The sequence below is a fragment of the Gopherus evgoodei genome, chromosome 1 (assembly GCF_007399415.2).
Source record: "Gopherus evgoodei ecotype Sinaloan lineage chromosome 1, rGopEvg1_v1.p, whole genome shotgun sequence".
NCBI lineage: Eukaryota > Metazoa > Chordata > Testudines > Testudinidae > Gopherus > Gopherus evgoodei.
In genome coordinates, this window is record NC_044322.1 from 138,646,988 (window position 1) to 138,661,908 (window position 14,921).

The 14,921-nt window shown below is 41.9% G+C and overlaps 1 protein-coding gene across 1 annotated transcript in view; it reads left to right on the forward strand.

Annotated features, from left to right (window-relative positions):
- Window positions 1-14,921, forward strand: part of SYAP1 (synapse associated protein 1) — a 41,563-nt gene that overhangs the window by 21,559 nt on the left and 5,083 nt on the right. The window contains exon 6 of the mRNA XM_030573806.1: window positions 10,103-10,248. Coding sequence (XP_030429666.1) covers window positions 10,103-10,248 — 146 coding nt within the window. The remainder of the gene's footprint in view (window positions 1-10,102; window positions 10,249-14,921) is intronic.

A 14,921-nucleotide genomic window follows, 5' to 3' on the forward strand; every position in this document is an offset into this window, starting at 1 on the left:
TTCCCAAGGTGTTTTTAATTATAGCCATTTCTTTAATATAGTAGGTGCTTAAATTGAATAGAGAGACTCCTCCACTTTAAATTTCCATCTCTGGATTTTATCATCTTAGACTGTTATTTATTACTTAAGTGTAAAATTTGAATTGTTCAAACTTTTTTCTATGAGAATTAAAAACACTCATGGAGTTATAGATCGTCATAAACAAATGGTTAGAAGTTCACTCTTGTGTCGTTCTTCTTTTCCTGTTTTATTAGGTGCTTTAGACTCTTGACTCTCCTTAATGTTTTCAGTTATTTCCACAAAGGTGAAATAGCTTGGCATAGGCCCTTTAAAGTACAGATGATCAAGATTCCCTTGCAGTTTCAGAATAGCTCTTGGTATTATCTCTCTCATTCCATGTGTTGTCTTCAGTTTTGTCTTATTGTTTGTTTTTGTTTTTTTAACAACCAGCTTTGTTTTACACTCTTTGTTTGCTTGGAACCATGTAGATTGTGAAATACTTATTTCTCTCAATTTAAGCACCAATTTTTCCTGGTTACACCAGATTAAGGCTCTACGACAACTTCTAATCAATTTACTACTTTGAATGTGACTTTTCGCTTTTCTGTAGACTTAATAAAAATAGCAAAAGCCAAAGCCTTCATTTTATAGAAGGATTTGTTATTCCAGATTGTGGATATTTTTGTTATTGTTCTTGTGCTTGTTTAGCTTGAATTGTCTATAATTACACACACACACAAAGTACATTAAAATAACATTATTAAGGTTGTAAAGTCAAGCACCTCAAAGTTACGAAATGCCATGATTAAGGTTGCCTGTGTAACCTACATTTATAGAATCATAGGACTAGAAGGGACCTCGAGAAGTTGTCTAGTCCAGTCCCATGCACTCATGGCAGGACTAAGTATTATCTAGACCAACCCTGACAGGTGTTTGTCTAACCTGCTCTTAAAAATATCTGATGATGGAAATTCTACCACCTCTTTAGGCAATTTATTCCTGACAGGAAGCTTTTCCTAATGTCCAACCTAAATCTCCTTTGCTGCAATTAAAGTCCATTGCTTCTTGTCCTATCCTCCGTGGTCAAGAAGAACAATTTTTCTCTCTCCTTCTTGTAACAACCTTTTATGTACTTTAAAACTGTTGTTATGTCCCATGTCAGTCTTCTCTTTTCCTAACTAAACAAACCCAATTTTTTCAATCTTCCCTCATAGGTAATGTGTTCTAGATCTTTAATCATTTTCTTGCTCTTCTCTGGACTTTCTCCAATTTGTCCACATCTTTCCTGAAATGTGGCACTCAGAACTGGACACAATACTCCTACTGAGGCCTAATCAATGCAGAGAAGAGCCCCCTTGTAAAAATTCATTACAATAATTTGTGATCGTGTAATTAAAAAGTATCTCTTTTCCCCCACTAGGGATCCCTGCATCATTCAGTGCACAGGTTGAGCAATGCTCAATTAATGAGCAGCTAGCTATTCATTATTTTGCTTTCTCCTCATTGTCCTCCTCAGTGGTGTGGTCTTGTGCCTTATTTATTGAACACTATTCAAACCCTGCTCTGATGACAGAATTATTAATTTCCTGATCGACTTTTCTGTGGTGCTCTTCACTATGGTATCAGAGTGCTTCACAAACATTAATTCATTTATTTTTACAATACCCCTGTGAGGTTAGTGGCTCTTATCCCCATGTGTAAAATAGGGTAGAGGCACAGAGATAAACATCAAAAGTATCCACTAATTCAAGGTTCCCAATCTGAGACATCTAGATCTGATTTTTCAGAATATTTAGTATTACTTAGCACTGAATATGTTCAAAGCACAGCTCCCATTTACATAAGTTGCAGCTGTGAGTGTTCAGCTCTTTGGTGGAGGCAGGGATAGAATCCAGTTCTTCAAGGCAGCATTCAACTTCCTTAAGTGTGAGACCATCCTTTATCTTCTTGCAGTTCCCTGCCTCATTCACTATACACTTTTCAACTCTGGTATATATGAGGCAGGGGCATTACAGACAACAGTCGTTTTTACTATATAAATCTGATTATCCAAACAGCACTATCCATCCTGTCCACTGACTGAGGCAGGATTCCTGTGATGGAAAGTAGTATCTGATCATGTAATTGAAAAATGTATCATACTTTATATGCACAAGGCTGGGGCAAATTAAGGTTTCACATGCAGTTTAATTCTGGAATTTACTAATTTTTGACGGCTTGATTTAGTAACCTTTATGTTCTTTTAACATGGGGTGAAGGGATTGTGTGTAATTTCCTAGTTTTTATAAAAGCAAACTGGAAAAATAGGAATGGCACCATATTGACATCCAAATGGTTCATGAGCAGCAGGTGGGAACCGTTAGATCTACCACACAGACATCTGCCACTTGAGTTAACAAAAAGTAACTAACAGTAGTAGTTGTCCTCCTCTATGTGGACCAGCACTACCTAGGGATGAGACACTTTGCCAGTGGGTTTCACGGATATTTGCTGAGTGCAGAAGAATAGCAAGACTCTAGAATCTTGGATTTCATTCCCAGAGGAATGAAGGAGGAAATGTTTTCTAGGGGTTACAGACCCTTTGGTCTGTTTCACCTAAGCTCAACCCCTTCTGTCCCATCCCCTCCAACTTGTTCCAGTCCTGTCTCTTCTCCACCCCCAGCTCCTTGTTCCAGGCTCCTCCTCAGGCTTTTCATCCCAGTCCTGGTTGTCTTGCCCAGCAAGTCTCCCACTGGATACTCTGCATCTGAGTCCCAGTCTCTCCACCCTTGTTTCCAGTCTTATTGCCCAGCCCAGCTCAACTCCCACCTAGCTCTCAGGCTTCTGATGCAATTTCAGCCCACTCCTATAACCCCCCCCCCAACACACACATCCCTTAGCTGCTTGCCCAGGGCACCCTAGCTCCTCATCAGATCTGTCCTTCATCTCCCTGTTCTCCCACACTGTGCTGGTTCCTAGTCCTAATCTCCTTGCTCGGACAGTTCCAGTCTCTCCAGTGCCCTCTTCCAGTCTCAGTACCCCATTTACCTCCCTAGCTCCAATTCCCAGTCTCCATGCCTAAAAAGTCCCAATGTTATCTCCACTCCATCTCACCCCACATTGTCTGGCTCTTGTCCTCTCTGTGTTCAAGTCAGGCACCTTCCTCTTCAATGCTGTCAGAGGAGGTGTGAGGGGGGACGGGGTGTCCTTGACACACGAGAGAGTATCCCTGCGCTCCATTCTGGTGCATGGCATGCAGCAGCCAGAGCTACAATTTAAAGAGAAGTCTTGCTGAACTGTTGCATCCCTAGGCTGGAGTATACTGCGTTGCTCTGTGGGGCAGAGCACATTTGCAGTCTGGTCATGCACAGCTGGAGCATGGTCAATGCAGATGGATTTGTTGAAGGTTTTAGCTCTGAAGCGCTAACAAGTCTCTACTTTGCATGTGCAAACTGACAGTTTTCAAAGGCTTGTAACTTGGCCAAATTTAGATGGATTTTCACAACAACAGCAAAAGGCACATCCCTGACACAAAGGCCATCCCCTACCATATTTCAAGTCCCTGCTGCAAAGAACAGGGGACTCTAGAGTTTCTCAGTGAAACAGTTATAAATGTTTTTTTAACATTGCAAAAAGTACTTTTTCCCTAAGTTTATTCTAAGAAACAGCTGAACCCTTTTGTCTGAAACTTTCCCAAAAAATTCAGCCTGAGCTGACACACAGTATGGAAAATTTCAGTCAAAACAGTTAGTTTGCCAAAGTTATATGTAATTGAAACAGGATCTTATAATTGGTAGTATTGGACAATTTTATCAGCTTTGCCTATAATACGTAAACATTCTCAGTTGTTTTGCCCACTCAAGTTCCTCCTCCTCTCCCCCCACTTTTTTTTAAAAGGAGCATCTCATGTGGAACATTTTGCCTAATACTGTGTTATATCCTGTGTTCCCTCTAAGCTGCACGGCTGCGCAGCATTCCATCAAGTGCCGCGCAGGGGCGCACATCCTCAGCAACAGTGGGAGGGAGCGGGGCAGGGCTGAAGAACAGCAGCAGGGGCTGCTGTGGAGTGGGGAGGCGTCGGGCTGGGCAGCTGGAGGGGCAGCGGGGCATGCCAGCCACCCTAGCTGATGGGGAGGGGGCAGCGGTGGGGCACCTCTCCCCACAGCAGGTATGCTCAACACCAAGTGGGCCCCCATCCCCGTCCTGCCCCGGGACTTGTAAGGCCACTGTACAGCACCCTGCCCTCCGATTTTTGCATAACACCCTCTCCATCGTGCTCCACCGGGTAGTGCTGCATTGTCAGGATGGGGATGATCTTCTGTCCTGTGCCCACCCATCCCTCGCTGGGAAGGAACTGAGGGTATGTCTACACTACAGGATTATTCCAATTTTACATAAACCAGTTTTGTAAGACAGATTGTATAAAGTCGAGTGCACACGACCACACTGAGCACATTAATTCGGTGGTATGCGTCCATGGTCTGAGGCTAGCATCGATTTCTGGAGCGTTGCACTGTGGGTAGCTATCCCATAGTTCCCGCAGTCTCCCCCGCCCATTGGAATTCTGGGTTGAGACCCCAATGCATGATGGTGCAAAAACAGTGTCACGGGTGATTCTGGGTAAATGTCGTCACTCATTCCTTCCTCCGTGAAAGCAACGGCAATCATTTCGTGCCCTTTTTCCCTGGATTGCCCTGGGAGATGCCATAGCATGGCAATCAAGGTGCCCGTTCAGCTTTTTTTTACTGTCACCGTATGTCTACTGGATGTTGCTAACAGACGCGGTACTGCAGTGCTACACAGCAGCATTCATTTGCCTTTGCAAGACAGCAGAGACGGTTATCAGTTGTTCTGTACTGTCTGCCATGACATTGTAAATTGGCCATGACTGATAACCATCATCTCATTCTGTACCGTCTGCTGCTGTCATGGGTGCCCCTGGCTGAAGTCGGCCAGGGACGCAAAGACAAAAATGGGAATGACTCCCTAAGTCAATCCCTCCTTTATGGTATCTAAAAATAGTCAGTCCTGCCTAGAATATGGTGCAAGTGTACTACAGAACCAGTGTACCAGAGAGCACAGCCACTCCGTGTCAGATCCCGCAGAAATAATGAACTACATGCCATTCTAGGGGGTGCCCCTGCAACAACCCCACCCATTGCTTCCCTGCTCCCCCAACCCTCCTGGGCTACCGTTGCAGTGTCCCCCTATTTGTGTGATGAAGTAATGAATGCAGGAATAAGAAACACTGACTTGTTAGTGAGATAAAATGAGGGGGAGGAGGCCTCCAGCTGCTATAATAGTCCAGGCAGGACATTAAACACTGCGGGGAAGAGGAGCCTAGCATCCCGCTGCTATGATAGTCTAGGCATTGCAGAATCTTTTCTTTACACATGAAAGGGAGGGGGCTGATGGAGCTCAGCCTCCAGTTGCTATGATGAAGACGGTTACCAGCCATTCTGTACTATCTACTGGGAATGACCAGGAGTTATTCCTATTTTTACCCAGGTGCCCCCGGTCGACCTCACCTGAGGCCAGCCAGGCGCACTCACGGGCTGATGATGACAACGGATAGCAGTCATATTGTATCGTCTGCCACCGGGGAGGGGAGGAGAGAGGATACTGCTGTTCACTGCCGCAGCATCGCATCTGCCAGCAGCATGCAGTAAACATAGGGTGACATTGAAAAAAGTCAAGAAACGATTTTTTTCCCTTTTCTTTCATGGGGGAGGAGAGGGTAAATTAACAAGCTATACCCTGAACCACCCCAGACAATGTGTTTGACCCTACAGGCATTGGGAGCTCAGCCAAGAATGCAAATACTTTTCGGAGACTGCTGGGGACTGTGGCATAGCTGGAGTCCTCAGTACCCCCTCCCTCCCTCTATGAGCGTCCATTTCATTCTTTGGCTTTCTGTTACGCTTGTCACGCAGCACTGTGCTGTGGACTCTGTATCATAGCCTGGAGATTTTTTTCAAATGCTTTGGCATTTCGTCTCCCCTTACAGCGGTCAGATCCAGTATCTCCCACACGGTCCATGCTGAAGCTCTTTTTGGATTTGGGACTGCATCGCCACCCGTGCTGATCAGAGCTCCACTCTGGGCAAACAGGAAATGAAATTCAAAAGTTCGCGGGGCTTTTCCTGTCTACCTGGCCACTGCATCTGAGTTCAGATTGCTGTCCAGAGCGGTCACAATGGTGCACTGTGGGATACTGCCCAGAGGCCAATACCGTTGATTTGCGGCCACACTAACCCTAATCCGATATGGTAATACCGATTTCAGTGCTACTTCTCTCGTCGGGGAGGAGTACGGAAACCGGTTTAAAGAGCCCTTTATATCGATATAAAGGGCCTCGTTGTGTGGACAGGTGCAGCATTAAATCGGTTTAACACTGCAAAAATCGGTTTAAACACGTAGTGTAGACCAGGCCAGACAAGAGCAGAGGCTTGATATTGTGAATGGCTGCAAAGTGGCCAGGAGTTCAGGGCGGTAACAAAGGGACCAGGAGACAAGCGGTTGAGTTCCCGGGCCGTTCTTAGCGCAGCTGCCTCCCCAAGTGAGTAGCACCAGCAACTTCTGGTTCTACTTCAACAATACCAAGTGTAGGAGCTGGATTTTATAATGTACTATAAGAATTAATGTATGATTTGATTTCATCCTGCTAGCCACCCCTTTTTGAATAGCAGAAAGGAATGACAGACCAGAACAATCCTTCTGACTGATTATGGTCACCTTTTGTTTTAGGATGTGTTATAATGTCTACTGTGGTTTCCTATATGTATTACAAATTAGGCACTCTAGTCAAATATACATTTCTTTGTTTTAAGGTTTAGCAAGTAAGAGACAGGATTCTCTATTGTGTCTATGTTAAGTAGATTAGAGGAACATTGAAGGCAAGGTTTACTTTGCAATGCCTTTCTGCTCGATATAAAATACTACTGTTTGTAGTCTTCATCTGTTTGTGTGAATGAGGATGTATACATCAGGAAAAGATAAGGTGTAAAGGCCGTTGTTATAGCCAGAGTCGAGGAAGAAAAAGTAAAGAGACTTAAATGACATCAAAGAATCATCAATGCGCATCCATAATGAAGGGCAGATTGACAACCCTGAGGTAAAGGCTGGCACCCCTGAGGACAATTGATTAAATCAAACGAAGGACAGGATGACCCTCTCGGACGTGTATTGGAATGTTTATACCAATTCACAAACTGACACAGCAAAATCCATAGACTTCAACAAAGGAAAAAAACCTATAAGAACCAGGGTGCTTGGCCATGGGATGTTGGGTTGTCTTGCCGCACTCCAGGAGCATTGGATTGCGACTGACAAGAGCCCAGCTCCACAATCCTGCTCAGTCTAACTGGCCATTAGATTGACTCTAGCCACAATAGACTGGTAACTATGAACAGCACTGGCGCGCGTGTGTGTGTGTGTGTGTGTGTGACACAAAAGCATATACTAACTGTTGTATTCTCAATAAATGCTGTGTATTTACCTTCCTCTATAAAGATCCCATGTGCTTTGTATGAGCATAACACAAGCAAGCGTGTGATTGGCACACACAAGGGAACCTGCACTGGGAAACCTGGGCTCAGGTGTATTGGGGCTGGGGAGAGGGGGGGACAACTTCTCTGGGCATAAAGGCATGGGTCTGATTCTGGGCTACCGATGCTGTATGCACTCTGCAGAAGTGGAGGAAGGGTGCTGAAATAGCTAGGGATGATTTTTTTTAAGTAAAATTTTAATTACACTTCAACTCTGGACACTGCATTGCTCCCTCAACCTCCTTCCTTCCTTCCTTTCTTGCTTGCTTTTTTATTTTTTTAAAGCTCATGCAATTCCTTAGAGAGACATCCTAGTTATCATCAAGTACTTTTAAAAAATGTTGCTGTAAATTAATCAATCCACTCTATCAGGAGTTTGGCTGCAACATAGTCTGAAAAAGAGATGATTAATCAACTGTTGCATCTCCCAAAAAAAAAAGTTATTTTTTGTACAGATTTTAGTGGCACAAGTCTGTGCTTTTTTAAAATCGTGTAATTAGGTTTAAAAAAAAAAAAGATGAAGAATTTAAAAGGAAAAAAAAAAATGAAGATCCCCTAGTTGCAAGCTTTTACTTGGAAACTAATTAAGAGCTACCTGTAGATAATCTTCAGGAGTCTAGATAAATAACGTGCACATCCAAAGAAAGTGATAGCTTACGAATGTTTGCAGGAAAAGTCTGATCTTTGTGGCTACATATGTTGTATGATTTTGAATCTTTAAACTTCTCTCAAAACACTTCCTAAATAAAGGGGTTTGGTATGAATCTATTTGGGTCCTTCATTGTATGCTAATTCCTGTTCCTGTTGCAAAAACTCCCATGAACTTTGTGCTGAATAAGTTGGCAAATGTTGACAATCAGTTCAATATGTAGAAATAGCAACCCACTGAAATAATGCAACAATCAATACCGCATTTCTGTAAGCTCCATCTAGTTTCACAATCCACTGTGTTAGAATCAGGTAATTTTCTCCTTTTGAATATAAATGTACTATGTATTTTTTAATATGAGAACACTTTAAGCATGTATGAACTGCTGTTAGTACTGGAGTAATTTCCTTTCAAATATATGCTCTCTGTGTGTAACTCACTTTAAAGAAGACTAATTGGGAATCTAATTTTCAGATTGCATGCTTTTCTAGCATGTCTCAGCTATAAAGTTTGTACATAAAGATTTGGATTTTGTTTGCAGCTTTCATGTTAATAGAATACTGTGTACAAATACTTCACTGTACAATTATACTCCAGATATTTTGTTTTCAAACTGACAGACTGAATATTTGATGTTGCCAGACAGCGGGTGGACTGAATTTTTATATTTGTTAAACTTGAAGGTGACAATCCAGGGTTTAAATATACTGCTGATTGTAGATTTTTTGAAAGTATTTACCTTTTCTAGGACCAAATTCTGCCATTGTTAGTTAAGCAAAACTCCCATGGGCTTTCTGCTCAAGTGAGAATCCCAGATGTTGGCCCCCATTTAAATTGCTGCCTTACTATTAATGAAAAAAACAGTTGGGTTAAACTATACTATATAATATGTGAGAGTGATTGATTTATATCTAGGTTTTTTGTTTCTATTGGTGGTGCATATCCGCATATTACCTTGATATTGGTGCACATAACAAAATTCATTCCGCACATCAGTGGAAAAAAATAGAGGAAACTTTAGTTACATCTAATTCACTCTATGGCATTTAGTATCATAGGAGCACAATCTTGTAAGTGCTTGCTTTTTATGAGACATTCCCTTGTCTTTAGTGATGTGTGTAGGATTGGACCTTTAGTTAAGGACTGCTTTACACAGCTTATGCACACAGGGCACAGAAAATACTGCATGTTGCAGCTACTTTAGTTGCAACTAAAGCATACCTTGAAAACAGTATTAAACTTTGTAATATACATTCAACAAGCAAGAAAAAATATAAGACACCACGTCTGTTGATGCAACACCATGAGGGAGCAGTGCTATACAGAGGGAGCAAATAGTCCTCCTTTTATCCTAGATCTGCTGCTCTCCACAAAGCTAGTAGAGCTCTGGCCCCACTAGTAGTCCAGCCCAGACAACGTGGTTGTAGCTTATCAAAGGGGATGAGACTTTGGAGAGGGGGGCTAAGCCAAGACTAGAGGTGGGATTCATGTTTTGTTTTGCCTGGCTGAAAAGTAGGAGTTTGTAGTATGGTCTTTTGAAGATGATAATGTACGTCAGCTTGTTATTATGCTAATCTTTTTTCCCAAATTAAATACACTGTTAAACTGGAGTTAAGTGGTAAATATGTAACAGTAACTTAAGAAGTTGGAGACTATTGCATTGGTTGGTTTTTTAAACTGGTATGTCCATATGTCAGGGAATTCAAAGCTGAAGCTACACTTCAGAGTACTCCAGACACTTGAAAAGGTGGAAGCAAAACTCTGCCCTCACTCCTGTAAGCTATGACTGTAGCTTTGATTACAGTAGCTTTAACTTTGTGCCTCTGTTTTTTCTTCCTTGCTTGCAGCTAACTGTAAACTTTCCACAAATCAAATGTAGTCGTTAAAGCCATGTAGTCATAAAAACCTATATTTGTGTTTTTCTTTAGTGTAAAGGAGGACGTGTTTTGGAGAAATTATTTCTACCGGGTTTCCCTAATTAAACAGTCTGCACAGCTCACTGCACTGGCGGCTCAACAGCAAGTGATAGGAAAGGAGGAGAACAATGGCAGGAAAGAGGATATACAGCTAACAGGTACAGAAAGTATTTGTTTTGAGTAAGCAGCTCAGTATGAACAATCCACTCACTGTCACACTTCTTAGTATCTATATGCATCAGATACTATACATTTTTTAGTTTACAACTTATTTGTACCATATATAGGAGGCTTCTTGAAAAAGTGTTGTTTCAAAAACAGGTCCCTCTTAAAAAAAAAAAAAACCCCAAACCCTCTAAGTTTATCTGATCTACTGATTCACTTTAAATATTGCCCTCTTTTCTTTGTATAATTAAAGAGAAGCTGTTTTCATCAAAAGAGTGCAGAAGTTGATTCAGGTATAGATACATCATTAAGATGTACTCAGTTTTTTTTAAAAAGATAGCTTAAGGTATTACTACACATTCCACCTAGTTCTTCTGTTAAATTTGTTTTTGGGGAAAAATATCTGTTTTGAATGTTGCATTCGGTTGTATAGCTAACCTTATAATATCGGTGCTGATTTTTCTATATATGATAAGTATCCTTTAAAAAAGATACCCTTGACCCCACCTTCCTCTCTAACTAGTCTTATCATCTCCCATTCATCTCTAAATTCGCTGAGTACAATAGCTACCACCATTGCCTGAAGTTCAGCACTTCCATCTCTAACCTTGAATCCCCTCTAATCTGTTTTCCACCCTCATCACTTTGCTGAATCTGCTCTCACCAAAGTCCCTGATCCCCTCTTGGCCAGTTCTCAGGATCCATACACCATACTCATGCTCCTTAACCTCTTAACCTGCTTTTTAAAATAATTTATGATGATTTCCTCCTTGAAACGTCATCCTCTTTTAGCTTTCACAGCTCTGTTCTCTCAGATGTGTGACCACTTCTTCAGTGTGCACTTTTCATGGTGGGTCCTCAGAGATCTGTCCTTGACTTCCTTCTCTTGTCCATCTACACTCACTCTAAGTGTGATCTCATCTTCTCAAATGGTTTCAACTACCTTCTCTTTGCCAATGACTCATAAATCTGCCTCTCCAGTACAGACCTGTCTCCCTCCATCCAGTTCTGTATCTCTGCATGACGCTGGATGTCTTGTCATCAACTTAAATTTAGCATGGCCAAAACTGTGTACCACATTCCTCCCTACTTCCTTGTTTCTTCATTACTGACAACATCATAGACTCATAGACTGTAGGACTGGAAGGGACCTCGAGAGGTCATCGAGTCCAGTCCCCTGCCCTCATGGCAGGACCAAATACTGTCTAGACCATCCCTAATAGACATTTATCTAACCTATTCTTAAATATCTCCAGAGATGGAGATTCCACAACTTCCCTAGGCAATCTATTCCAGTGTTTAACTACCCTGACAGTTAGGAACTTTTTCCTAATGTCCAACCTAAATCTCCTTGCTGCAGTTTAAGCCCATTGCTTCTTGTTCTATCATTGGAGGCTAAGGTGAACAAGTTTCCTCCCTCCTCCTGATGACACCCTTTTAGATACCTGAAAAACTGCTATCATGTCCCCTCTCAGTCTTCTCTTTTCCAAACTAAACAAACCCAATTCCTTCAGCCTTCCTTCATAGGTCATGTTCTCAAGACCTTTAATCATTCTTGTTGCTCTTCTCTGGACTCTCTCCAGTTTCTCCACATCTTTCTTGAAATGCGGTGCCCAGAACTGGACACAATACTCCAGTTGAGGCCTAACCAGCGCAGAGTAAAGCGGAAGAATGACTTCTCGTGTCTTGTTTACAACACACCTGTTAATGCATCCCAGAATCACATTTGCTTTTTTTGCAACAGTATCACACTGTTCACTCATATTAAGCTTGTGGTCCACTATGACCCCTAGATCTCTTTCTGCCATACTCCTTCCTAGACAGTCTCTTCCCATTCTGTATGTGTGAAACTGATTGTTCCTTCCTAAGTGGAGCACTTTGCATTTATCTTTATTGAACTTCATCCTGTTTACCTCAGACCATTTCTCCAATTTGTCCAGATCATTTTGAATTTTGACCCTGTCCTCCAAAGCAGTTGCAATCCCTCCCAGTTTGGTATCGTCCGCAAACTTAATAAGCGTACTTTCTATGCCAACATCTAAATCGTTGATGAAGATATTGAACAGAGCCGGTCCCAAAACAGACCCCTGCGGAACCCCACTCGTTATACCTTTCCAGCAGGATTGGGAGCCATTAATAACTACTCTCTGAGTACGGTTATCCAGCCAGTTATGCACCCACCTTATAGTAGCCCCATCTAAATTGTACTTTCCTAGTTTATCTATAAGAATATCATGTGAGACCGTATCAAATGCCTTACTAAAGTCTAGGTATATCACATCCACCGCTTCTCCCTTATCCACAAGGCTCGTTATCCTATCAAAGAATGCTATCAGATTAGTTTGACACAATTTGTTCTTTACAAATCCATGCTGGCTATTCCCTATCACCTTACCACCTTCCAAGTGTTTGCATGATCTACCCAGTTAATAATGCTTGTAAACTGGGTAGTATTACTGACTCTTCCCTCCATCTAGCCCTATACATCCAGGCCATGACCAGATCTTAGGGCCTCTTCATCTCCCATCTTGATCCCTTCAGGTCCATTCAAATACAGTTACTAAGGGCTTGGCCACACTGGCACTTTACAGCGCTGCAACTTTCACACTCAAGAGTGTGAAAAAACACCCCCCTGAGCGCTGCAAGATACAGCGCTGTAAAGCCTCAGTGTAATCAGTGCCGCAGCGCTGGGAACGCGGCTCTCAGCGCTGCAAGCTACACCCGTAAGGGATGTGGTTTACGTGCAGCACTGGGAGAGCTCTGTCCCAGCACTGACGCTCTGGCCACACTCACACTTCAAAGCGCAAATTTCAAGTGTAGCCATACCCTAAGGTCATCTTCCTCGTTGATCTCTTTGAACACATCCCTCCACTAACTCCATCACCACCATATCAAGTGATTCTTGTCTTTATCTTTTAATACCCTTTATGTGTAAGCGCCCCTGTTCTTACGTCTTATCACATCTCTTCTCCATTTCACCAAGAAGACTAACCTCAATTATCTGTTTCTCTCACAAAAACCTTTGAGAGTTCTTCCACACCACCTTTTATGTAAGGCATATGCCCTTGAACTACTCTGTGAAGCTACAGTATTCCTTTATATCCCTCTTCAAGTCTTCCTCCTACCATCATGCCTGTGAGAAACTGCCAGCTGATAACAGCTGGTAGACACTTCCATATATGTTTTTGTTGATTTTGTTTTCAGGTTATTTTATTTTCAAGTAGTCTCAAACATGTAGCTATGTACCTTGCTGGCCTCTATAAATGTGCATTCTTACTGCTGTTTCCCTTGTCCTCTATTTCCTTTTCCTTCTGATTGTTCTTTACATTCACCTATTACATTTTGTCTTAAATTATATAATGAACTCCTTGGAAGCAGAGACAGTCTTCTGTTTTGTGTGTTTTTATATTGCCTACCACTGTAGATGCTACTATAATCCTGCTACTGCGTTTTTAAACTTGTACATAAAGTTTGGATTTTTAAAAAGTTTCCCCGGTTCAGCAAAATGTAAACTTTGCAGATAGTCTCTTTCATAGTATTGCTCATACACAGAGTGCTCTGGTTATTGGATTCCACTTTTCTTGTTACTACTAAAAGTCTCATTTAATTTTTGTTTCTATATCCTGCTGCTTCATAAAGCTAGCTTCAGCAAATGAGGATTACTGCTAATATTGTGGCTAATTAATTGGGAATGGAAATGAAAGAGAGAAATCTGACAAATAAATTTACGTAGTGTCTTAGATCATAAGCACTTTGGTGGAGAGTCTGTGTCATCTTATTTGTTCTTACAGTGCTTAACCCACTTGACTGGAGGCTCAAAGTGTGCAATAGAAATAGTAATTGCTGATTTAAAATCTTGATCTTCTGTATCAGTGTACAATTATGTTCTGTAAGGAACCCTCGTTCCTAAATTTGCCCTGCAACTTCTCATTACATTGTTGCAGGAGTTCTGCCCACTTTCTAGATCTAGGCTTTTACACTTGCATTTGAAAGAGAATCCTTAATTTGCAAGGCTATAGGAGACAGGGCAGTCTGCAACTTGCTCAAATCTAAAAACACTTCTGCAAACAAAACACCACCACAAGTGGGAGGGGGAGAGTGGGGAATACCCCATTAGCTATCAGCAAAGTGGAGGGATCCATCTTCTGCTCTGTCTCCCTGTGCTGGAGTTCTTCTAGCTAAGGTTTAAATAAAGGGGCTGCTCAATGGCCTTTCAATGGTCATTAGGTATTCCACAGAGGGTTTTCTGGTTGGATCCCAATTCTAGTCACCAGGTTTCTCGGTGTGGCTAAGAATATTGCTGCTAGACCACACCTTGTTGGAATATATATTTGAGTTTTCAGAGTCTACTTTTCCCATTTTGATTTTCAATTAAGTTGACCTTTTCTCAGGCTATTTCCACACTAGAAGGTTGGAAGAACTAGTAGCACTTTCTTGTAAATAGCCCTTCCTGATATTTCACAGGTAAAAGTTTCTCCACAAAGTCAACTCTCATTTTTATAGAGATCACAGAACCCAGGATTTTCTCAAATTTTTGCTCATAACAAGCTGTTTACCTGAATTAATAGAGCCCTATGTAGCACAACGATTGGGTATCTTTGCCCTCTGGGCATGAAGGCTCCCTACCTTATAAACTAGGTCATTTCATGGGCTGCAAGTGTCTCCC